This window comes from Rattus rattus, chromosome 6 (genome assembly GCF_011064425.1).
Source record: "Rattus rattus isolate New Zealand chromosome 6, Rrattus_CSIRO_v1, whole genome shotgun sequence".
NCBI lineage: Eukaryota > Metazoa > Chordata > Mammalia > Rodentia > Muridae > Rattus > Rattus rattus.
The window spans coordinates 144,066,857-144,093,333 of NC_046159.1; the positions used below are offsets into that span (position 1 = coordinate 144,066,857).

Here is a 26,477-nt window from a genome sequence, read left to right on the forward strand (position 1 = left end):
CAGAAAATATGAGATACAATTTGTAAATGTCAGAGAACACATTTTCTTATAGCCATGTAAAATCTAGTTATTTGAAGACACACTGAAACAGATGCTGTGGATGACCAAATTATTGGTCATGAGTATCTGACAAATTAAATTTTCCACTTCATGAAGCAGGCAGACACACTCTTTGCTGCTGATGACACACAATCCCTGTGCACTAGAACGCAACCTGTGATATAGTAGCAGAGACTAGACACCTGACTGAAGGAAGGTCATACAGATTCAGGACAGAGATCTAAAAATCCAAAACAAGATTTTGATCTCTTTTTTGATAAGTTCTCTCAAAAACCACACATGCGATCATTTGCACATGCATGCATGCATGCACGCACACAGGGACACACACACACATATACACAATTGTGAATTTTCACCATGGACACTAACCTTAATTCTCAGAGAAAGACCAACTGTCCACCACAGAAAATAAGCAACCAATAGCAGTGTATACTTGCATTAACCACATTTGTCAACATAAAAACATTTAGTTCGCTAATGTGATACTCCATTTAAAAGATTTTATTCTTTAAACCATAAATAAAAATTAATGGCATATTACGTACGTTGAAATGTTTAAAATGTTTTAAAGTGTTTAATTTTTTTCAGTCCGTACATGCAAAAAACTAGTCAATAACAAAGACAGGATATCAAATATAGATTCTTTCCTAAATGTCCCTCCAAATTTATTCCCAAGAACTTTGAACTTAGAGCCAGTAAAGATATGTTTATTCTTGACTTCTGAAGCTCTTTGAGGCAGAAACAGTTATGCTCTCTCTAAATAGTCAGACTTAATTCAGTTAAAGATCCAGATCTCAAATCCCATGATTATCTAATTAAGCTACTTCTTGTACTCATGATTTGATTGTATGATACTGTGACAATCTTTATTTCTAATGCATGTCCCTCAATATTCACGTAGCATACTGACTATAAACAACCCATTCCTACTCTGTGCTTCAAGCATGGTAAAGACCAGAAAAAAAGTAATAAATACATGTTAACTTATAAGCCCATCACAGGAGAGGGAGATGGCTTCTAATTTCCCCCTGAATGACAAGAATGGGAAAAACAAACTAGAAGCAGCAAGGAACCACACAACTTTGCAGAAGACTAAAATGGCCACTGGAATCGTGGAGAGGCCTGAGAACAGCCATAAAACATGGTAGCAAGGGAAAATTAGATGCTATAACTTCTGTCGGCACTGAGGCAAAGGGGCTGGGTGTCGGCACTGTGATTTGTTTTGTTTTAATAAAAGTAATTACTTTTTCAAAATTAAGCTCTGGTTAATTTATATGCTGGTGACTTGAAGAGTATATTAAAGTTGTAAGAAACAATAAGGAGCCAGCCGTGTTTCCACTGCTGTACATTGATGTCAAGTCCCACCAGCAGGAGAGAACTCTCAAATACTTGGGCTAAATAATTATTACATTAAAAATAGCCATAGCTTGTAAGTAATTAAGGCTTTTTACATTATGAATATGGCCTTTGAAGTTAACATCTGAGTAACAGGGAAAAACAGTCTGTAGTTTGACACAGAACATAGTCATATTTGCTTTGTTCCATATATTATTATTATAGTTTATTTTATTGGAGCTTTTGTTGAATTTCAAAAAATGAAATATTCTCTAAGTAATACTTATTGAGACGTGTTCTTTGGTTGTCGATGAATTCTACGCCACAGGCAGTTTCTGGGTGAAGACCTACAAAATTGTGGAAAACAGCCTACTTTAACTCTAGCATTAAGAGATAAAGTAAGACAACAAACCAGTGAATTAGGGACCCCATTTCAGAGAAAGAACTGGAAGAGCTTTCATATGTACAACAATAGGGAGCACATGGACTTACATGGATTGGACTCTGACCTCATTGAGTCAGAAACATTCAGTGAACTAGAGTTGGGAAGAAGGCAGCAATGGGAGGATGGGAAAAATGGCCTTTTGAAAAACTGATTTTACTCAAGTTATAAAAAAAAAAAAAAGGAAGTGTCAAAAAAGAGAAGGTAAATTAATTAACTTCATATGTTAGAACACTTGGATTGTTGACAGAAGCACTTAGTCAATAAGAGTATTATAACTGTTGCATTAATTTGAAATAATCTCATGTTCATAAATCTTCTTGCTTATTTTGAATGTCAATATATGTAGTCAGTATTGATGAGTGAATAAGACAAACAAAGAATCGGTGTGGAGAATTTCCGTAGCCTGGATTATATAGATAATGAAACACTGTGGGCAAAATTTTGGGAATGTAATATGATTTCTGAGTTCTTCGGTTTGCATTCATATGAAAAAATTGATTGTTTTAAAAGTTGCTATTCCCTTCCAGGTGTGGTGGCAAAGGCAGGCAGTTCTGTGAATTTAAGGCTAGCCTGATCTACAGAGTGACTTCCAGGACAGCCAGGACTACACAGAAAAGAAACTATCTTGAAACAAACAAACATCAAAGGCAAAAATGGGGGAGGACTGCTATTACTGTGGTGTTCCAAAGCATACTTTATTCCTCACTCTTAAATATTTAGAAATGTGTGGTGACGTCTCTCTTATCCGAGATAACTTACTGGACGCTAAGTGATTAAGTCATAGATGCTTGCATTTACATATTTGTACTAGTTTCTTCTTTGTTTTCAGGAAGATGATCTTGTTCTATGTCAGTCTGATGTCTATGCACTTTCTTCCCTTCTGTGCAAGAGTTGCTTTTTTTTTAACATGGATCTCAGAATTTATCATCTTCTTCATCTTCTCTTCCTCCTTCTCCTTCTTCTCTTCTTCCTCCTCCCCCTACCCTATCTCCTCCTCATTCCTCTTCTGATGCGTTTTGTATTTATCAGTAGTTATTCCTTCTGTAGATGGGATTTGGCAGGAAGACACCTTTCAAGTCTGTACATTCAACACTATTTTTATATTTTATAAACCTATCTATCTTTGAGTCCTTTGAAATGAGCAGAGAGGGATAAACATCTGTTTAGTCCTCATTAGCAACAGCATGAATTTAAGTAAAATTCACTTGCACTTTCCATTGTTTTAGGAATTTGGCAAGCAGAGCTGGTCATATTTTCTTCCCCAGTCCCTCTTCTTTCCTATACTGCTGGGTCACATTTCAGTGAGCACTTACCTTCCATCTGACAGAGTGTGAGCTGGTGAGAAGGAGGATTTTCTAGCCTGGGTGTTACTTTGACTTGGACATATACTTTACAACCTTTAATAACTTTTAAAAAATGTCTTGCTGGGAAATCCTTATTCTACAGACTTTTCCCCTCATACTTTGACAATGGATGTCTTTCTCCTGAAGCACATTATTTGTACTGTGAACTAGTCTTGACATCACTCTTTCTTCACTCAACTTATTTATTAATTAATATAAAAAGAAACAAAATAAATGCAGCATGGTGTGTGTGTGTGTGTGTGTGTGTGTGTGTGTGTGTGTGTGTGTGTGTGTTGGTGCTGTGTGTATAAATAGAATGACTTCTGACCTAATTCTGTGGCTGCCTCTCTAGCTTTAACTCCACATATTTCATCTAAGGATATTTTATCAATAATGTTCTAGGCATAGATGTTTTATAAGGTTATTTCTAGAGTAAAAGAGTTTGTAGATGAAACATCTATGATTTACCACTTTGTTTAATCATTCTATGTGATCTGGAATATATGGAATTTTGTACTAGTATTTCAAAATTTTATGTCAAAATATTTCAAGTATCCTCATATTTCATATTCTTAATATTTTATTTAGATGCATTTTCATCTTTTATGTATACTTTCCTTGTTTCTTGTGTTCTTGTCTCTGTACATCCATCCCTCTCCCTTCCCCTGAGATACAAGGAAGAAGACAGATTAAACATGTTGTTATCTTAGTCATCTCTTGCCAGTATAAAATATATGTGTTTTGTGGAAAGAGTCCTCTGGGGTCAGTGCATTTGCTGTGTAAACTTAGAGAGGAAGTTCAGTTAGAAGAAAGCTACAATTATTCAAAGAAAATGTTATGGGGAGTTAAACTAAGACACTGGCAAGGCATTTGTAAGCAAGAGCAAACACAGGACAAATTACTGTGTTAAGTAAAACTGTGGTGATAGATTGCATCTGGGGATGATGAAGGAGCTCTAGCTTGTGTGAATCTCTGTGGATGAGTGATCCTTGCAACTGCCTTAAAACATGCAGAATGTTGGTGATGTCAGTAATAGAAAGAACAAAAGTGGAGAGTTCTGTTTAAATCGTCCAGAGTCTAAGATGTTTGTTCAACATCTAAACAGAGGTTTCTTGTAAGCCTTTGTTTTGGTATTGGGAGGGTAATCTGCCTTACAAGGTATACATTTGAGGCGCATCAAAATACTGCTCATGGTAAAATGCATAGTTGTAGATAAAATTGCCCACAGAGTTTCTTCTTTGTAAAGAGACCAAGCACAGGGTAGATACAGTAATATAAATATTTAAGAGACTGTTAACTAAAGTAAGTGATGTGATAGAAAGAAGAAACCAGACAGCCCACTCATTAGCTTTTAATATCCTCCAAAATGCAGTCTTTTTAAAGACAGTGAAGGAAAACAGAGAGAGCCTTACTTCTCATGTCAGGTGGAAACAGATATCCTCACTCTATGACGTACTTATTGTGTGATCTAGAATATTTTTAGTAGGCTAGCTGGAATGAGTTTTTCCACTGGGTAAAAAATTAATGAGAATTCTGCCTTTATAGCATTGTTCGGTATGAATTAATATTTCTTTTAGCAGCTTGGGTCTACTAGCACTGGTAGTGTCTTCCTCTCCCTATATTATATGGTCTTTTTTCATGTTCTGTATTTACATTGTTTCATTATTCCTCTTCTGTTATGGTTCTGTTTTGGAGGTCAGGTTTAATTGACTAGCTTATTTTCCAAGGATTATTTTTTCTCTTTTCCTGGGTTCCTTAACACTTGGTATGCCTTTTTAAAATTGTTGTTTATTGGACAAATACTTTCTGCCCACATTCCTGACCCAAGAGGAAATTGCCTAGTGCCATCTGTGTCCCCTGTGCACAGAGACCTACGAGCAGTCAGGGGCAGGACCCTCCCAGGTTCTGCCTGTGCCAAGAGCTGAAAAGACAGTCAACAGGAATGCCTATGCGCCTGAGAGCAGAGCTCTCTGTTCCCAGATTCGGCTGAAAGAAACAGGTCTACAGGAGTGCTGGCACACAGGCCTACAGGAGTGCTGACACACAGGACTACAGGAGGGTCAAGCCACTGTCAGAGACAGCAAGACAAGCCAACACCAGAGACAACCTGATGGTGAGAGGAAAGCACGGGAAACTAAGCGACAGAAACCAAGACTATTTGGCATTATCAGAGCCCAGTTCTTCCACCAAAACAAACACTGGATATCCAAACACACCAGAAAAGCAAGATTTGGATTTAACAATCACATTTTATGATGATGATAGAGGATGTAAATAACTCCCTTAAAGAAATATAGGACAATGCAAGTAAACAAATAGAAGCCCTTAAAGAGGAATCACAAAAAATCCCTTAAAGAATCCCTTAAAGAGTTACAAGACAAGGCTGCCCACTCTCTCTCTACTTATTCAATATAGTTCTTGAAGTTCTAGCCAGAGCAATCAGACAACAAAAAGGAGATCAAGGGATACAATCGAAAAGAAGAAGTCAAAATATCACTATTTGCAGATGATATTAGTATAAAATGATGCCAAAAGTTCCACCAGAACTACTAAAGCTGATAAACAACTTCACAAAGTGGCTGGGTATAAAAATTAACTCAAATAAATCATAGCCTTCCTCTACACAAAAGAGAAACAAAAAAAATTAGGGAAACGACACCTTCATAATAGACCCAAATAATATAAAAATACTGTGTGACTTTAACCAAGCAATAAAAAGATCTGTACAATAAGAACTTTACACTGAAGAAAGAAATTGAAGAAGACCTCAGAAGGTGGAAAGATCTCCCATGCTCATGGATTGGCAGGATTAATATAGTAAAAATGGCCATTTTACCAAAAGCGATCTAAGATTCAATGCAATCCCCATCAAAATACAATCCAATTCTTCAAAGAGGTTAGACAGAACAATTTGCAAATTCTGTCTGGAATAACAAAGCACCCAGGATAGCTAAAACTATCCTCAACAATAAAAAAGGACTTCAGGGGGAATCACTATCCCTGAACAAGCATATTACATCCAATAGTGATAAAAACTGCATGGTATTGGTACAGAGACAGACAGATAGACCAATGGAACAGAATTGAAGACAGAAATGAATCCCAACTTGATTTTTTGACAAAGGAGCCAAATCCATCCAATGGAAAAAAAGATAGCATTTTTCAAATGGTGCTGGTTCAACTGGATCAACATGTAGAAGAATGCAGATGACCATGCTTATCACCCTGTACAAAGCTTAAGTCCAAGTGGATCAAGGACCTCCACATGAAACCAACACCTCAAACTAATAGAAGAAAAACTAGGGAAGCATCTGGAACACATGGGCACTGGAAAAAATTTCCTGAACAAAACACCAATGGCTTATGCTCTAAGATCAAAATCGACAAATGGGATCTCATAAAACTCAAAGCTTCTGTAAGGCAAGAGGACACTGTGGTTGGGACAAAAGCAACCAACAGATTGAGGGAAAAGATCTTTACCAATCCTACAAAATAGAGGCCTTATATCCAAAATATACAAAGAACTCAAAAAGTTAGGAAAGGGAGACAAATAACCCTATTAAAAAATGGGGTTCAAGCTAAACAAAGAAACAGCGAGGAATGCCCGAAAGAAACACCTAAAAAGAAATGTTCAACATCTTTAGTCATCAGGGAAATGCAAATCAAAACAACCCTGAGATTTCACCTCACACCAGTGAGAATGGCTAAGATCAAAAACTCAGGTGACAGCAAATGCTGGCGAGGATGTTGAGAAAGAGGAACACTCCTCCAATGTTGGTGGGATTGCAGACTGGTACAACCATTCTGGAAATCAGTCTGGAGGTTCCTCAGAAAATTGGACATTAAACTGCCTGAGGATCCAGCTATCCCTCTCTTGGGCATATACCCAAAGATGCCCCCAACATATAAAAAAAGAGTGCTCCCACTATGTTCATCAGCTTATTTATAATAGCCTGGAAAGAACCCAATGCCCTTCAACAGAGGAATGGATACAGAAAATGTGGTATATCTACACAATGGAATATTCTCCTATCAAAACAAAGTTTATGAAATTTTAGGCAAATGGTTGGAACTGGAAAATATCATCCTGAGTGAGCTAACCAATCACAGAAAGACATACATCACTCATTGATAAGTGGCAAAGCCTGAATTACCCTAGATGCCTAGAACAAATGAAACTCAAAGGCCGGATGATCAAAATGATGCTTACTCCTTCTTTAAAAGGGGGGAAAGGAGAATACCCTTGGCAGGGAAGAGAGGCAAAGATTAAAACAGAGACTGAAGGAAATCCATTCAGAGCCTCCCACAGCCCATATATATACAGCCACCAATTAGACAAGATTAGCAGAAATAGATCGCTCTGAGACACAGCCAGAATACAGCAAATACAGAGGTAGAATGTCAGCAGCAAACCCTAGAACTGAGAATAGGACCCCGTTGAAGGAATCAGAGAAAGAACTGAAAAGTCTTCAAGGGGCTCGAGACCCTATATGTACAACAAAAAGCCACCAGGCTTCCAGGGACTAAGCCACTACTAAAGACTATGCATGGACTGACCCCTGGACTCCTGACCTCATGGAGTAGCAATGAATATCCTAGTAAGAGCACCAGTGGAAAGCCCTGAGTCCTGCTAATACTGAACCCCCAGTGAACTAGACTGTTGGGGGGGGGGCGGCAATGGGGGGAGGATGGGGAGGGGAACACCCATAAGGAAGGGGAGGGGGGGGGATGTTTGCCGGAACAGGAAAGGGAATAACACTTTTAAGAAATATTCAAGTTAATAAAAATAAAAAAAAAAGAGTTACAAGAAAATACAAGCTAAGGTGAAGGAAATGGACAAAACCATCCAGGATTTAAAAATGGAAATAGAAACAATGAAGAAAGCACAAAGCAAGACAACCCTGGAGATAGAAAACCTGGGGAAGAGATCAGGAGTCATAGATGCAAGCATCACCAACAGAATACAAAAGATAGAAAAGAAAATCTTAGAGGCAGAAGGTACCATAGAAAACATGGACACAAACATCAAAGATAATGTAAAATGCAAAAATCCCCTAATCCAAAACATCCAGGAAATCCAGGACACAATGAAGAGAGTGAAGACTCCCAACTGAAAGGGCCAGTAAATATATTCAACAAAATTATAGAAGAAAACTTCCCTAACCTAAAGAAAGAGATGCCCATGAACATAAAAGAAGCCTACAGAACTCCAAATAGATTGGACCAGAAAAGAAACTCCTCCAGTCACATACTAGTCAAAACACAAAATGCACAAAACAAAGAGTTTTAAAAGCAGTAAGGGGAAAAGGTCAAGTAACATATAAAGATAGACCTATCAGAATCACACCAGACTTCTCACGAGAGACTATGAAAGCCAGAAGATCCTGGACAGATGTCATACAGATCCTAAGAGAACACAAATGACAACCCAGGCTACTATATCCAGCAAAACTCAATTAACATAGATGGAGAAACCAAGATATCCCATGACAAAAAAAATTTTACACAATATCTTTCTACAAATCCATCCTAAAACAAAAGAATATACCTTCTTCTCAGCACCTCATGGTACCTTCTCCAAAACTGACCATATAAGGTCACAAAACAGGCCTGAACAGATATAAGAAGATTGAAATAATCCCATGCATACTATTAGATCACCATGGACTAAGGGTGGTCTTCAATAACAACAAAAGTGACAGAAAGCCCATGTATATGTGGAAGTTGAATAACACTCTAATCAATGATAACTTGGTCTAGGAAGAAATAAAGAAAGAAATTAAAGACTTTTTAGAATTTAATGAAAATGAAGATACAACATATCCAAACTTATGGGCCACAACGAAAGCAGTGCTAAAGCAGAGGAAATAATCATAGCTCTGAGTGCCTCCAAAAGGAAACAGGAGATAGCATACATTAGTAGCTTGACAGAACACCTAAAAGCTCTAGAACAAAAAGAAGCAAATATACCTAAGAGGGGTAGAAATAATCAAAGTCAGGGCTGAAATCAACCAAGTAGAAACAAAAAGGACTATGCAAAGACTCAACAAAACCAGGAGCTGGTTCTTTGAGAAAAAATTGTTGTTTATTAGTTTCTACATTCCCAAAGGATATCTTTCTGCATTTTTATCAAGATTCCGCTGCTCTTGGCATATTCTACATACTTCTTGACTGATGTGTTACGTCTACAAGGAACTATAGTGAGGGAGATCAAACACAGGACAAATTACTGTTTTAAGGAAAACTGTGGTGATACATATGTATGTATGTATGTCACTGAAATATAATCACTATTAAATATAGAGAAGCAAATAATTATGTAACATTTGAATTATTAGAAATAGGCAAGAACAGAGGCCTCCCATCCCTGAAACATATAAGAGTCAGAGAATGATAGACTATGAATTTCAGTCCAGCCTGATCTACAGGTTAAAGCAAGGCATGGATATAATAATAACAACAACAACAACAACAAAACAACAACAACAATAATAATAATAATAATAACAATAATAATAATATAAAAATAATAATATTGTTATTATTATGTTAAGAAATATTATTACTAATAGACCATTTCTTGATGCCTTAAGAGGACTTGGGCATCATAATATTCATCTCCTGCACTAAGAGTTGAAATGCTTGATACTTGCATATAGTATGGGAACTAGAATCACAGTGGGCAGTCCCAGTTTAGAGAAGGCCCTTTACTCAAGGCTCAACTAAGTACAGCTAGGACCTTCCTTTGGGGGCCAATCTGAGATTTTTTTAAATGATGATTATTCTTGTCATTCACAAATATATATAGCAACTGGCAGAGAAGGGTTCTGATATAGTTTCAGTGGCAGAAAGAAATAAGCTGAAGGGATTCTAAATAAATTATATTAGCCAAAGAGGGTAAGACTACTGTTTCCAGACGTCATGTACCTTAGTCAAATAAGTTTGCTTCTGATTATATTATATGTTTTGATGGTTGTTACTATTAAAATTATAAGACAGAGTTTTTGAGACATATTCTAGTACTACTTACCAAAATTATAAATAGAGAATATACAGAGAATCACCTGAGAAACAAAAGGATGTATACTGGATCAGCCTATGCAATGAAATTATTGAGTGACAGAAATGGAAAGAGTATAGGCATTGCTTCACGAGGTTTATATTTCATCAGTATTGGCCACCATGAGTCTGTGGAAAAGGTCTGTGTGTTGGGAAGCTTGAAAATCTTAATATTTAATAACATAAAAACCTGAAGTGAAAATGAAGAGAACAGATAGTAGTAGAAAGTAGCCCTTGGTTTTACTTTTGCAAGGGACATAGAACAGTGAAAGACGGAGTGAGGCTGAGAAAGAAGAGGAGGGGGAGTATCTACAAAACTCTGAAATGTAGGCTGTGAACTTGTTTAACCTCACTGAACTTCACAATATTTACAAATATCTAGAGGTGGTCATCATTTAGTCAAAATGTTTTGGCATCTTATAGACCCGGCCTTTGATGATTTTTAAAAGGCATGTTTGTTGTAAGAAAAGGACAAAGTTTAAGTCATGGGAAAAGTCCATGAACCTAAAACCATCAATGAATACAAGCAATTCATTTGAGTCTAGCAACTTGTGGGGTCCTGGTATCCTTCCGGCTATAAAACTTGGAGGAGGGAGAAATAGGAGGTGGGAGGCAGGAGGGAAGAGCATGAATTGGTTAGGAATGCCCCAGGAAAAAAGCGACAAATGTGAGAGAGCAGCAAACAGGGCTTCTGTATCCCACGAAAAGAAGCTGAGTTCTGGCCAGTCTCGAGTGTTTAGATGAATATTCACTTCACTACCTTTCTTAGAATTTGACTCAGTCATTAAAATGTGGATACAATTATGGGTATAAATCCATGTTTATTCTATATATACCCAGAATGCCTCTGAAACTATATATTTTATTATAGAGAGGTGAATCATCTTGTAGAAGTTTAAGGTAAACTGCCTATTTTGTACGACATGTGGTAAGTCATTGAGGAATGGTAGTTTATAAAACCATGTTTCAGTATCTTAAGTAATGACTGATATTATTTATGTTTTATGATTGTTTTCTGTTTGTATTTTTCTTTCCCAAATGAATCACAAGAAAATGCGTGATAGGTAAGGGTGTGGGAAAGCAAATTGGAGCATTTATAAACAGAAAGGAGTAGAGTAAATAGCCCAGCGTTTTTCTGCCATAGGGTTCTGAAGTACAATCTGATGACAGACAGAGGGTATAGTCTCTTAGTTTGCTCTGTGCAAGTAAATCTACAATTCTAGGATTTTGGGCATCACTTTTAAAAATTTAAAAGATAATGTAATCCATAATTGATCATGATGATGCTTAAAATGATATAAATTGATTTTGCTGCCAAGATATAGCCTGCTATATCTTTATTCTTGTTGTCTGCTTTGTCCTGAGTCACAGTGTTGATTGCATTACTTACTGGGTGCAGACTTCATGGACTTACATCAGTGTATATTCCATTATAATGTTAAACAAATCATTGAAAATATATTGTTTGCTAAAAGTATGGCAAATGAAGTACTGGTTTAAACTAACTTGCCATATATATATATATATATATATAATATATATATATATATATATATATATCTGTGTGTGTGTATACATATATATATGTGTGTATATATATATATATATAAAATTTGATTTTAATCCTTTGATTGCTTCTCAATATGCCTAGTACATCATGAAGTAGGGGAAGTGATGTCTCACAATGATACTGAGTTATAGCCCTAAGAATTAATTCCACCCTAAAAGCTGTAGTCTACACAGATGTGTTGTGCTCACACTAACACCTTAGAAATACATGTTGTTTTAAAAATGCCATCAGTTGCTCTTTGACAAAGTGTGAGCACCAGGAAGACGTGAAAAGGTAGAAGAATGTTAAACAGCATCTCACATTACAGAAGATTTGTTTTGGCTCTGATACCAGTTTATGTCAGGGTAAAGTTTACCAGAAATGAAGAAGGACTAGCCTGGATTTTACAGAAGGAAATTCAGAGTTGAAAATACTTACCAACGATTACAAATAATGCTGACAACTAAGAAAATCAAAATCATAAATTTAGACAAAGAAAAGAAAATATTGAGAATAATATTGAGTGGAAGAAATATGTTTGATTCGAACTCAGGTAGTAGTGTAGAAAGTTCATTTTGACTACTGCATGAGGATCACAGAAATAATGATCTACTTCTAATTCACATATCTTTTGCCAAATGCTTCTATTAGAGTAAATTTAGGGAAAATTGACTGATACAAAAATAAGTACATTCTAAGACAATGGGAAAGAACTTCTACCAAGGAAAATATTCTTTTTTAATGAACTGAATTCACAGGTCCATTTTTAAATGTGTAGTTTGTTTCCAGGGTGATTTCATATATAAACCAAAACTGTAACTGTCTATATGTAGAAATGTACAATTCTTGCCAAACTTATATTCAGCCAGTAACAGCGTTTTCAGTAGGAATGATCCCTTCATTGTTTAAAAATATAGTGTACAAAGTCATTTTATTATATAGAATTGATGATATGGAAGATAACAAAATGCCTCATCATTCTTAAAATGAAGAATATACAAAATCCATATGTTTAATGTTATATATATTTTAGCATTAGTATATAATATTTCATGCCTCTATCACTTACTCCTTTTCTATATAAAATTACCAGGGTTAATGTTAAGACTTGATATAGTTTGAATATGGTATCCTCAAAAGCTCTTGTATTGAAGACTTAGTCCCTAGTTGGTCAATTCCCACATTGAGACATGCAAGCTTGGATGTAATCAGTACATTAATTTATTAATGGACTTATAATGCCAAGGCATTATATATGGGTTAGGAATTAAGAGGCAGGCCATGGATATACAAAAGACATTATTGAAGGAATACCTCTGAAAAATAACTCTTGTCACTCTTCCTGTGTGATGCCTTGGCTTCCTGGCTACCTTGAGGTGAATAGCTTTCCATTGCTGTGCCCTTCATCCATGATGACTCTTCCTTACCACAGGCCTGATAGAAATCAAACCAGTAGAACACAAAGTACAAACTGTGAAACTGTCAGTCCACATAGAACCTCCTATACATTGCTCAGACATCTGACACAGGGATGAAATGTCTAATACAGAATTCTCAGTAGGACAATGTAAGTGTATTATTTAAAGTATATTCCATATGAACCCTAATTATTTTTCATTAATCATTTTATTCATTTATGTTTCAAATGATATTCCCCTTCCTGGTTACCCGTCCACAACACACCCTTGCCATTCCTCCTCTTTCCCCTCCCCCTGATTCTATGAAAGTGCTCCTCCATCCACTTGCCCACTCCCACACCACCAATCTAGCATCCCCCTATGCTGGAGTATCAAGCCTCCACAGAAATAAGGGCCTCCTCTCCCTTTAATGCCAGTAAAGGTCATCCTCTGCTACATATGTATCTGGAGCTATGGATTCCTCCATGTATACTCTTTGGTGGGCCATTTAGTCCCAGGGAATCTGACTGGTCCAGTTAGTTGATATTGTTCTTCCTATGGGGTTGCAATCCCTTTGATCCCCTTCAGTACTTCCCCTGGTTCTTCCATTGGGGTCCCAGGCTCAGTTCAATGGTTGGCTATGAATATCTACATCTGTATTTATCAGAAGCTGGTAAAATCTGTCAGGGAACAGCCATACCAGGCTCCTGTCAGCAAGTGCTTCTTGGCATCTGCAATAGTGTCTAGGTTTGGTATGTGCAGATGGTATGGATCGCTAAGTGGGGCAGTCTCTGGGTGGCCTTTTCTTCAGTCTCTGTTCCATTTTTTGTCCCTGTCTTTTCTTTGGACAGGAATATTTCTGGATTAAAATTTTTGGAACGGATGGATGGCCTCATCCCTCAACTGGGGGCCGTGCCTGTCTACTGGAAGTTGTCTCTATATGTTCTATCTTCCCTGTGTTGAGTATTTTAGCTAAAGTCATGTCAGTTGTGTACACTAATTTTTAAGATCAAAGATACTTATATTCATTTTTACATTATACAGATAATCTTTAATTTAATACATACTATGTAAACTACCATTCTATTTTTTTCTTGATAATAACTCTTGGGAGATTTATTATTCATCCCATTTTCTATAATACTGAAGTCCAAAGTGTAAAGAGTTGGTTGTAGTGTGCCTTCCTAATACATAGGAACTCTGGTGATGTTCATTCTCCTATAGCAGAGTAGCTCAAAAAGTAGCAATTTTTTCTTAATTTTTTCCTTAATTTTTTTTATTTTTCATATGTCAACCTCTGTCATGAACTTCCTATGTATTTGTAATTAAAATTCATGTTTAGATCACCCATTGCTTACTGTTTTTTAAAATTTATTTTAGCCAACCTGACACTTTTGTTTCTGGTTTTCTAAGACAGGGTTTCTGTGTGCAGCCTTAACTCTTCTGGAACTCACTCTGTACATTAGGCTGGCCTCGAACTCAAAGTTTCACCTTCCTTTGCCTCCAAAGTGCTGAAATTAAAGGGATATGCGACCACTACCTTTTGTAGAACTTATGTTTTAAGTTTGTTTGGGTACCTATAATTTGGACTCTCTGAAAATAGGGTATATTATAGTTTTGAAACATAGAAAGAACAGTGAGATAGATTTTAAGAGTAGGTGACATTTTTAAGGGAACATGGAGTTTAAGGAGTCACAAACAATGACATTAAAGGAAAAGGGTGCATGAAGGTAAATCATGTTTTCATTGCATTCCCAAGGATACCAGAAGATACAACAGGATACATAAGTGAAAATGGCTTTAGGCTGACCTAAATACTAAAATGTTTGATGTATATTCCCCTGTTTGAACTCATATTAGTTATTTTAAAAAATGAGTAGACACATACATAAAGCAAGGCAGTCTCTAACATGCCAAGGTTTTTCCCTTCATTTTTCCTGTAAGTTCAGGGTTAAGGAAGAGACATTATTTGCATTGCTGTTCTCCCATAGGAAGAACCTGTATTTTGTAGATTCAAAACAAAATTTATTACTACTTTCATTAAGTGTACACTGAAGGAACATGGGACAGAACTCAGGGTACAGTTTGAAACACTGCAGCATTTTTGTCACATGGAGATGCTGCTACAAGAAAGAAAATACAATCAAGAAGTATATAAAAATGAACTCATATAATAAATGATTTGATATCTACATTTTAGCTCCTAAGTATTACAGTGTTTATGTAGTATAGAAAATTAGATGGTCAAAAGACATTGAAATGTCCCAGTAGAACAATTTAAACAACCTAGGAAGTTAAGTGATGCATACTCCACAAGACCATGAACTTGTTGATAAAATAGTGTCCTTATAGCTATAGCTTGGGACGAGTAAAACCACTTGAGTCATCACACCTTTAAAGAAACACATATACAATATTCTACTCTGTTGAGACTCAGCCTGATCCAGGCCTTTCCCTGAGGCTCTGACGTATGGAGATGGAACTTAGTTGGAACTTGTCTATAACTAGGTACTTGCTTATCAAAGCAAGCCATGACCTGGAACTACAGCTTCAGAGGAACTACGGTTTTTTAGATCCTGAGAACATGACTGTTCTTACCTTGAAGGGCTGCGGTGACAGACCCAAGGCTTTCAACACTCAACCTGTAACTTACTTGAGATATACTGTGTTCCCTTTGTACATTGCTTGATTGGCTTCCTGATGACTTTGCCCCACTGTATGTTATTTTCTGCTTTGTATGTCTAATTTTCCCTGAAGTATGTATGTACAATGCTGAACTCAATAATAAAGCATCTTCGAATGAGACATATCTTGTGCACAATCTCCTGATTGATCAGTAACTTACCCATCATTTTTATTTTCTGATCCCCTGGTGCTTCTTTTGAGGAACCTGTCACTGAAGATTGCCCTCCTGGTCCAGGACACTAGTCCGTGAACATATGAAGATACTATATTAGACCACTTTCCATCACAAATTATTTCTTCACTTTTGTTCTTTAGGCCTGTTCATCTTAGGAATGTGATCAAGAAAGTGTTTACTATTATTCCAATGTTGATTAATAATAAAGAAAAATGGTTTTTGTGAATTTCTTAATAGTATGAAGAATAAGAACTGCCGGCCACTGACAGTAAAACATCGAATTACCATGTATCAATAGTATCTATTTATAAAGGACCTCATATTAATAACCACTGTCATGTTTTGTTACCTTTCAGAAATGTTGGAATCCAACAATGTGATCACTTTCAATGGCTTGGCCAACAGCTCCAGCTATCACACTTTTCTTCTGGATGAGGAACGGAGTAGACTGTATGTTGGAGCAAAGGATCATATATTTTCATTCAACTTGGTGAATATTAAAGATTTTCAAAAGGTACTCTTATTACTCTATTCTTTTTTTTCTTTTTTCTTTCTTTTTTTTTTTTCAGAGCTGGGGACCGAACCCAGGGCCTTGCACTTGCTAGGCAAGCGTTCTACCACTGAGCCAAATCCCCAACCTCTATTCTTAAGCACTGAAGAATTTATGATACTCTACAGCAATTTAATATCAGAACAACATAAAAAATCATTTCAAAATTAATTTTTCCAGACATATATAAAATGAATAACAATAATATGTCAGTAGATATATTAAGCCATATTATCACCAAGGTTTAAAAATTCATATTACTGTTGATGGTCATTGAAAAACTAAAACAAAACAACAACAACAAAAAACCTTCTAGCTTTTTCTTCCATGAGTATTTATAGAATAAGATTTTATGGAGTAAACATATACTCTGAAATGTTAGAGAAATATATCATAACTGAATTTACATTACATTGTCCATTGTTCCATATTGTCACCTAGTTTAAGGTTCATCCAGCAATCATCTGATGATCTTCTTGCGTTTGAACCTAGTTTTATTTGAATACAGATACTCTCATTCATTTATATGTTTCTATGTTAAATGTTATGACAGAGATGAGTAATTGTGACAAATCACATGGCCCATAATGCCTACAATGTTTGCAATCATTCATTTTAAATAATAAATTTAGAAATCCTCATATAAAATTAAATTTCAGGGCATCAATATTCTTGCAAAATGGATTATTTAGATATCAGAAGGTTGATATTTTTATAAATATTCCTTTAGATTTCTGCATCATTTGAACCACTCGATGAATTGTAAAACATAGATTTTTAAAGTAGGCAGAATTGTTTTGCTTCGTCTACGTGCTATAACTGTAAGTCAACAAAATTTTCTTAGTTTTCCAGCCTTAATTCCCTGACGAAGGAAGTCTTTCTAGAGCAGCTTCGATGAGAACCCCTTAGTGTGTTTCAACTAGCATGTTTCTTGGTATCTCTGGATTTGTCTTTGCTCCTTACCACTGAAAGCATTAATGTGGTTTGCAGAACTATTTATGGAGAACACATTGGATGACAACTTCTTAAATGTGGATGAATTGTAAAAAGGTTTTGATCTACTTTGAGACATAATGTTTTATCATCATTATTACATAAACATAAAAATTTATTTACATATATTAAAGCTTTAATTACTATAATATTCATAAAACATTGAATTTCAAATATGATATATTTTATAGTAAAAATGAGATATTAAATCATAACCAGAATATTTTTAATCTGATGTTTTTTGAAAACGGGTGATTTCTAAATGTCCTCAGGAGATGACCATGTAATGATAAATTTGTCTTTCAATGATTTTTAAATGGTCAAAAAATAAGAAGAAAATTTGTGTGGATATTTCATACAAAGAAATCATTCTTTGTTAAGTGAAGAGAAAATTAGAACATTTGCTATTTTAAATCAAGGATATCTTATTTGTTAAAATTATGAAGATAAGTTTTGTTATTTTGTAAACTTCGTGTGTGTGTGTATGTGTGTGTGTGTGTGTGTGTGTGTGTGTGTGTGTGTAGGTAGGTAGGTAGATAGAGAGATGATATGCCTACATACTAGCTCTAAACATGTGGAGTATGTATTTAATACTTTCCTTTAGACACATGTTATGAACTTTGCCATGAAATAAATTGTGTCTGAATGTTAAAAGAACAAAATTAGTCTATCAAAATGCTAGAGATTTGTAAGTAAGACCCAAGTGTATTATGAGGAAGCATGACAACCTGTGTTCTATTTACAGCACCCACTGAAAGTGCCAAGATCATAGAATAGTCCTGTAATCATCGCTCTTGGGAGATTGAGACAAGGAGAACAAAAAAACATGCTGATCAGACAGTCAAGGCAAATCTATGAGCTCATGGTTCACTAATGCTACAGTAAAAATGAAACAGATAATAATTAAGTATGATGCCCAAAATTAGCTTCTAGAGTCCACACTTCTTCATACACATCTTCACATAAACATATACACATGTAAAGCAGATTATGAAATACCTTAAATAATGGAGTCAGAAACTAAGACATTTCTAGTTAACTAGTTTTCAAGTAAAAAATAAAATGTAATATGATTATAAAATTATTAATATTTGAAAGAAGTGAAAAATACAAAATAGACCAATAATTGCTTAGCAAGAACAATTAAGAACTAGTAAAATGAAAAACTTGTGTTTTCTAAAATCAATTTGTTGTAAAATCAATATATAATAAAATTCTTTAATTTTAACAAAACTCACCTAGAAGTTTGCAATGACATCGAATAAATCTTCATTTACTGTTGGATATAAAAACATTATATTTTATCTGCAACTACTGTGAACTTCAAATTTAAAAGACAAACCTCCCTGACCTCAATTGCCAACGTGAAAACAGATGGCCATGGGATTGTCCTGTAAAATGTCAAGGTTCAGGGTGATGTTCATTCATAAATATGATCAATGAACTATTTTTGAATGTCTTCAATATGTGACTACATTATGTGGAACAGGTTTTATCTCAGTTTTAATTTAGACACACAAACACATATGTGCAGAAAAATCACCTAGGAGAGAATGAACAAATTAAGAACTTAGTAATAAAAATGATGAGTTATCCATTGTATTCTTAAATATCATATTTGTGATATGAACTGGAAATGCACTTCTCAAGGAATCATATGTTATTTCAATGATTCCTAAACTCTTGTTTATAAGTATGCTGCACTTGGGGTTCCAATTCCCTAGGTTGAAATCTCAATCTTTACCTGAGCTTGTGACCATTCACGGTGAATTATCTTGAGGCTTCAAATGAATGGTAATCAATCATTCCGAGACTAAAAGCTTTCTGGCACACATAAATAATAAACTGCCACTGACTCTGGATTTTTATTTAATGTATAACATTTCCCCCTGGAAATTAACAAATATAACTAGAAGAGAAAACTGATGGAGAAATAATAACTTGTTCTGCCCAGTGGAGAAGAGACCTATTAAAATTAAAACCCATGGAAATTTTTTGGGACTTGGAACTTGGAAATTTTTGGAAGAGAGTATATATATTGCTATTGTAGAGAAAATGTATTCAACTGTCCAAGCCACCATCAGTAGCATCATGGCTCGTCTACTGTGACTGGATCTATAAGAAATGAAGTCCTGGGAAGTCTTTCCGCTTCCCATGTACTAGGATTATAGCTAATAAACACCGTGCCCAGTCAAAGAAGAAGTCTCTCAGAACTATAATTTTTCTTTGTTTTCACTTTTATCATCTCAAATCATATGTTGTTATTTTTCAATATTTCTTATTTTCACATTGAGAGAGGAAGAGGGCAAACAAGAAAGAGATTACTTTATGAGCTGTATTTTTCAATTATTTCAGGTCTCGCCCTTTATTGCCATGCTAGAATTTGGTTCAGAGAGCTATATTCAGAGTACCCTTTTGTTAAATTTTCATAATCACTATTTCACAATGACTACTGGGAAATTTAAAAGAATGGGAGTCATGTTCTCTGCCAGTTCTCACCTAGGTCCTCATGTTTTCCAGGAAGATCTTTGTTTCCCATGCAGTGTAGCAGCTCTGTTCATACTGTACTGCTCAGACCAATGAATCCCTTTAATAGGTTTCCAACTCTAATTTCATGCAGTGCAAAAAGTAGTTTATAGATGGCGAATGCAAGACCTTAATATATAGAAATATATTAGCTATTATTAAAAGAAAGTCAAATTTAAGAGATTACTGGATATAGTATTTCTCTCCCTAAGCTGTGCCTAACAAATATAAAAAATTATATATATATATATACATATATATATATGTGTGTATATAAAATACTGGATCTCTTGACAAATTTAATTGCATGAAAATGTGATTCTTCTGTGCCCTTAGATTGTGTGGCCAGTATCTTATACCAGGAGAGATGAATGCAAGTGGGCTGGAAAAGATATCCTGGTAAGTATTAATCTGCCAAATTATTTTAGTAATTTCTTAAGTAATTTATTACTATGTGATCTTTTCTGTCGTATTCCTTTGAACACCATTCTTTAGCTGTCAATCTGATCATTGGAAAAGTGATATTGTTCAATTATATTAACATAGTTTTATATAAAGAAAGTAGGTAATAACAATTTCTTTGATGGTTTATTGTGAAGACAATGATTTAAAAATGCAATATTGTATAATATTAATATTATGCCTATACTAAATGGCAAATGATTTGTGCATGTACAGTTAAATATGGTAATCACATTTGTTTCTCTTGAGTGATACTATCCCTGGGTTATCATTATTAAATTACCTTTGTTTGCTTTTTACACATTATATTTTGGTTTTTTTCCTTTTATCTCTCTTTTACATTTTGTTACTAGTGTTTTTATCCTTTCTGTTATTTTTTCAAATAAATATTAAGGATCAGCTATGTAACTTATAATAATCAAGACACTAGAGGTCAAACAATATTATGCAATGCTATAATGGATTTACATCAATAGGCAAGTAACTTTTACATAAGATAATTTCTTCCTTAGGTACACTTGACGACAAAGTACACAATGGGTTGGAAGTAAAGCTTAAAATCTGAACAAACCAAAAAATCAGTTCAACTTTATTAGTAAAGAGATTACTCTAATTTCATTATAACATGAACTCTGTTTTATGCCTTATCAATATTTCAGGATATCTGAAACACAGTGTCATAGCTAAAGTTTTTTTCTATATTAAATGTTATCATTTAGAAGGAATTCGTCGGGGTTGGGGATTTAGCTCAGTGGTAGAGCGCTTGCCTAGCAAGAGCAAGGCCCTAGCAAGGCCCTGGGTTCGGTCCCCAGCTCCGAAAAAAAGAACAGGAAAAAAAAAAAAAAGAATTTAGAAGGAATTCGTCCAGCATGTTTCTAAAGGCATATATCTATGTCTAAGCAGGTGTCATCAAAAGACCATTGATCGCCAGCCCCTGCCTAAAAGGTAGACTTGAATTCACTGGCTCTCTCAGATAATGGCATTGACACTGCTGAGAGAAGATAGATTGAGGAACAAAAAGGCATAGAGGTCCCCAACCCTGGTGTATCAGCTTATCAATAGCAACTGGAAGTCTGCCATTGGAGATTAACTGTTGAACACAGGCAGTATATTAAAAATCACTCGTGAGATTACTTAATGGTGCTGAGCCCTACTCCATTGGATTTGTAAATGGGTAGAAATATCAGATTCCAATCAAACTATAAGGATAAGTAGAGATTTCCAGTCCAGAATTGGGTGAGGTTTGGTGTGAATTACCATAATAGAACGCCAAGGATTAGAGAATTTCTGGCTAATGAATTCAAAAGCTTGGTTTTGAGGACAACCCAGAGTAATAAGCCTAAAAATGACAGAGAGTGAAGTTGGTGAGATATTAGAGGCCAAGGATGTTGCTCCTAATTTTCCAGACTCATTTTTGCTAAACTGGACAGTTCAGGGATACACATAGCAATCTTGAGTGTGCTGTTCAGAGAAACCTGGCTGGAGTTGGGTCAGAAGTCAGAGTGTGCAGCTATAAACGGCAAGATCCCATTTTTTTTTCAGACCAGCAAAGAAAGTTATTCAGAATACCCATTTAAAACTAATTCATTCAAGATCTTCCAAACATTTTTATTTTATGTAAGAAGTTAACATAAAAACTATTTATTTGGATAGAGAAGATGAATATTTTACAAAGGTGCATACTATGCAAGCAGGGGAAAATAAAAAAAATGAATCCCCGGGACCCAAAGAAAAAACCTAGAGTGGCAGAGCAATTCTGGAATCCTGGCCTGTGAATGGGCACAGACAGGCAGATTCTTGAAGCTCATTGGACAGCTCGCCTAACAAAATTTATGAGCTTCACCTCAAGTTCAGTTAGAGACCCTATGCCGAACAAGAAAGGTGAAGAGCAAGTGAAGAAAGACAGTGATGTGGATACCCGTTTCCATCCTTCCCGTGTGCAAGTGCCCACATGTGAGCACATGCGCACTAACGAGGGCCCGAAACACACACCGGCACCAAAAACAGAAGCAGGAACAGGATGATAGTATCTTTGTTATCAGAAGAAAAATCTGGATTTGAATCATTCCACTAAAACAAAAATGGCTAACAAGTGCGCGTCACCAGTATTGTACTTTCTGGATTCATGGAAACATTGACTTCAACAAAACACAGGTAGCAGGATTCCTATAAAGGTGAAAGAGGTACGGGTGGACTCGCTATGACATATTAGTTATTAAAAAAAATCAATGCTGAATGCTGACCAAAAGTCATGTCTTTTTATTGTTGATATATATATGTGTGTGTGTGTGTGTGTGTGTGTGTGTGTGTAGTGCAATAATATATAAACATATATATATTATTAGACATATATATGTAGTGCAACCTTTGGTTTAGGCTTCCATTGTGATCTGGACCACACCAGAGTTGTACTGTTATCAATTGATTTTGTCAGAACAGTGACGGTAATAATGGTACTTGTCTGACAAATTACCTAAATTTTATACTAAATGCAATTACCAAGTACTGAGTACATTCGATTACATGAGTGAATCAGGATATTCAGATGTCATAAATGTGTAAATATTCTATTAAGCTTATGTGGTTTCCAAATCATTCATCTCAGCAACACTTAAAGCTCTTCCCCTCTCCCTCCCCCTCCCATCCTCTTCCCCTCCCCCTTCCCCTCCCCTTCTCCCTATCTCTCCTGGGCTCTCTGACACCTGACATTAGGTTTCTGGCTGACCTGCAGGCTGTTCAGCTACTACAAAAATCTCATGTCCTCACTATACCCTGATATGTATGTAATACAATCCTAAATTGATAAGTGCATTCCTAGGAGAGCAACTCCAGATTTTCAAAGTTCATTACAAATGGTTATGGATGCTGAAGAACTAAAACGAAGAAGAAGAGAATTTATGTTTGGTGTCGGCTGTGTCTGATATGCTATGTTGATGACCCCAGATTGTATGGTAGAGATAGACACACTGCATTCTCTAAAGTTAACAGCAGTTCATGGTGGCCTAACAGGAAATCAATGTAGGGTTGGATATAGCATTGTGACTATGCACTTTTATATTTCTTCATATTCTTGTAAGGGAATTTTCATTCTACTCCTTTATTCTCTTTAGTAATTTTTATTTAAGAAAATAAAAGCACAAGAGTTTTATTTCAATAAAATATTTTTTAGTTCTACTTAACTTTAAAGTGTGTCCCATATAGTTCTTCTGTTTAATGTATCTGGCTGTTTAATACTTCCCTTGTCCAGATACTGAAAGCACAGTTGAGGCACTGAAAAATTATTTAAATTTATTTTCTTTAGTGTTTAGCCTCCTTAGGCACCATTTCAATGTATACATTTCTTTTTGAATACATTAATATTTTTTGTTACTTTCAGGCTTAAATTTATATATCCACTTCTCCATCTTTTTTCTCTACATGTGTTTTTGAGATAAAGATGAGATGATTTTTCTTAATAAACATGGGCAAGCACCATTATTATTTTAAGAAACAATATAAATAATTAATCTGAAAGACTGATAGGAAAAGTATATTTCATTCAATAGCTGATTTATGCAGTAACACTTGGGCAGTTTCGTGGAAATTCTGTACTCTATCTTAAGTAAATAGTGATCAGTGGGGATTTATGGACAGAAATTCTTTTCACAGTGCTCTTGTGATGCTGGAAACCACAAGAATGAAACATGGGGTCTGGGGCGTGCAACCATCAGGACTTCAAGACAGAACAGTAATCACAATAAAAATTGACCTTTCACATTTACAAGAATAGTAAACTATAATTTCCTTGAGAGTGCTCTCTGGTTTCTAAAATGTGGGTCACCCTTTCCTGTCTGGTTGCTTCCACAACTCCCTTGGAAGTAAAATCTCTAGATTGGGAAAGTACTCTCAGTCCTTTCAGAACTCAGTTCAATGTAGGAATGCAGCATGAAAAGTGAGGCAAAGCCAGCAAGTATCATTATAAACCTGCAGAGTGTATCACTTTTAAAGTGGCCAAGAGAGTGCTGCATTTCTGTGCTTGAAACTGGATCATCATCCAGGAGTAACCACATGTCATGGGGTTGAACCTGCATAGTTTCTGCCTCTGGCTATAACTTCATCTGGGGAAGTAACCACCTCCCTATTCTCTTGTGTATTTGGGAAGATCCAACGCATCATTACTTTGCATGCCAGTACACAACAAACATTTATTAACAGCATCTATTGCAGAGTGAAGGCCTTGGTAAAGACACAATCTGTTTCTTCCACTCCCCCCCCCACTCTCTCCTGCTCTCTCTCTCTCTCTCTCTCTCTCTCTCTCTCTCTCTCTCTCTCTCTCTCTCTCTCTCTCTCTCTCACACACACACACACACACACACACACACACACACTCAGTGGGATATGTTGCCATTCACTGCAAGTAAAGGACATTTCTGACATTAATCTGAGTTTGATGTTTTTCTCTTGAAGTGAATATAGTTTAAAAAACACAGTGTCCTGTTAATACACTCTTTGCTTCATGTGTCAGCACTAAACCATGGTATTTTTGTTAGAGGTATGAAGTGCTTATCACCTTTACTATCGCTATTACCAGAGAGATGCTGGAAAATATATATTTTATAATAGAAAGGTAATTTGATGAGAAAAGCAAAATATAATCTGTGCACTTTGAATGCCCTCTATCTCCTTTGCTGATGTTTCCAAGACTTTAAATGCCCTGAGTTATTCACAGTACATTTTTCGTGGTGGCTTAGCTTCCTTGACCATGGTTTGCAAATGCAAAATGAATTTGTGCTAAGCTGGTAAAAGAATCTGTTTTGAATCAATAGCTCTCTGAATCCTCTTTGTTTATCCTACTAACCCATCTCTCTTTGCACTGTTTCAATAAAACCAAATGGCAACCGTATGACTGCTAGAAATATTTTGAACATCATTGGAAATCAAAATTTCAACCATCTGAGAGCAACCAAAAGGCGCAGATTCTCAGAATTCTTTTCCAGATACATTTCAGAGGGCAGTGTTATGCACCTGAACCTCGGGACTCTTCAGTTTTAAGGAGTTTATTTTCCTGTTCCTGACAGTTAGGACCATATAAAACTGTAGTGTACAATAACATCTCCAGGAAAATGACTTAGATTTCATGAATTTAACAGCATTAATCTTTGACAAGTAACACAATTTAAGTCACCCTTGTCTCATACATGTTAATGATGCATGCCAAACATTAAACTTTACTTAATATTTCAAAGTTCAAAGCTGTCACTAAACTTCAGGGCTTTTGTTTGTTTGCTTGGTTTTAGGAATTTCAAAACTTGATAAAAGTTTGCAAGTGAGATTGTTTATGTTGCTGTTATTGTTTTTTCAAATTTTGGAGCCTACAAAACCCATAAGCGTTCACCAAATATCAAAATTTCTCTCTCTCTCTCTCTCTCTCTCTCTCTCTCTCTCTCTCTCTCTCTCTCTCTCTCTCTCTCTGTGTGTGTGTGTACACATATATTTGTGTCACATCTTTGTCTGAGAAGTAGCATTGACTACCTATGTCACAGATTATTTTCAATTGTGTTTTTGTAAGAGTAATATAAAATTACTCCTCAGAAACCATTAGCTGGTTTCAAACAGCCTTGAAAAGCAAGGGCCATCTCCTCTGGAGACTGAAGCTTGTTTGTGGAGGGACTGGATAGTGACATAACGTCGCATTCCATTCAAAGGCATCCTAACCCACCTAGTTTTAAAAATTAAGATTATTGTACGATAACTCTTCTGGTAGAAAACCAACTCTAGGTAGCTGTTTCCTGGTTCTCTTTGCACTGCCACAATGGAACTGGACAAACTGTACAATTCATGCTGATTTTATGGCTAGTGTGTTCTGGGAGTGATAAGACCATTGTCTCTGACACAGGAGCCATGTATGTTTTACAA

General features: G+C 35.7%; 1 protein-coding gene across 1 annotated transcript in view; it reads left to right on the plus strand.

Moving 5' to 3' along the window:
* Sema3a (semaphorin 3A) overlaps positions 1-26,477 on the plus strand; it is a 198,104-nt gene that overhangs the window by 45,248 nt on the left and 126,379 nt on the right. Inside the window, exons 3-4 of the mRNA XM_032907051.1 lie at positions 16,408-16,565; positions 20,457-20,519. Coding sequence (XP_032762942.1) covers positions 16,408-16,565; positions 20,457-20,519 — 221 coding nt within the window. The remainder of the gene's footprint in view (positions 1-16,407; positions 16,566-20,456; positions 20,520-26,477) is intronic.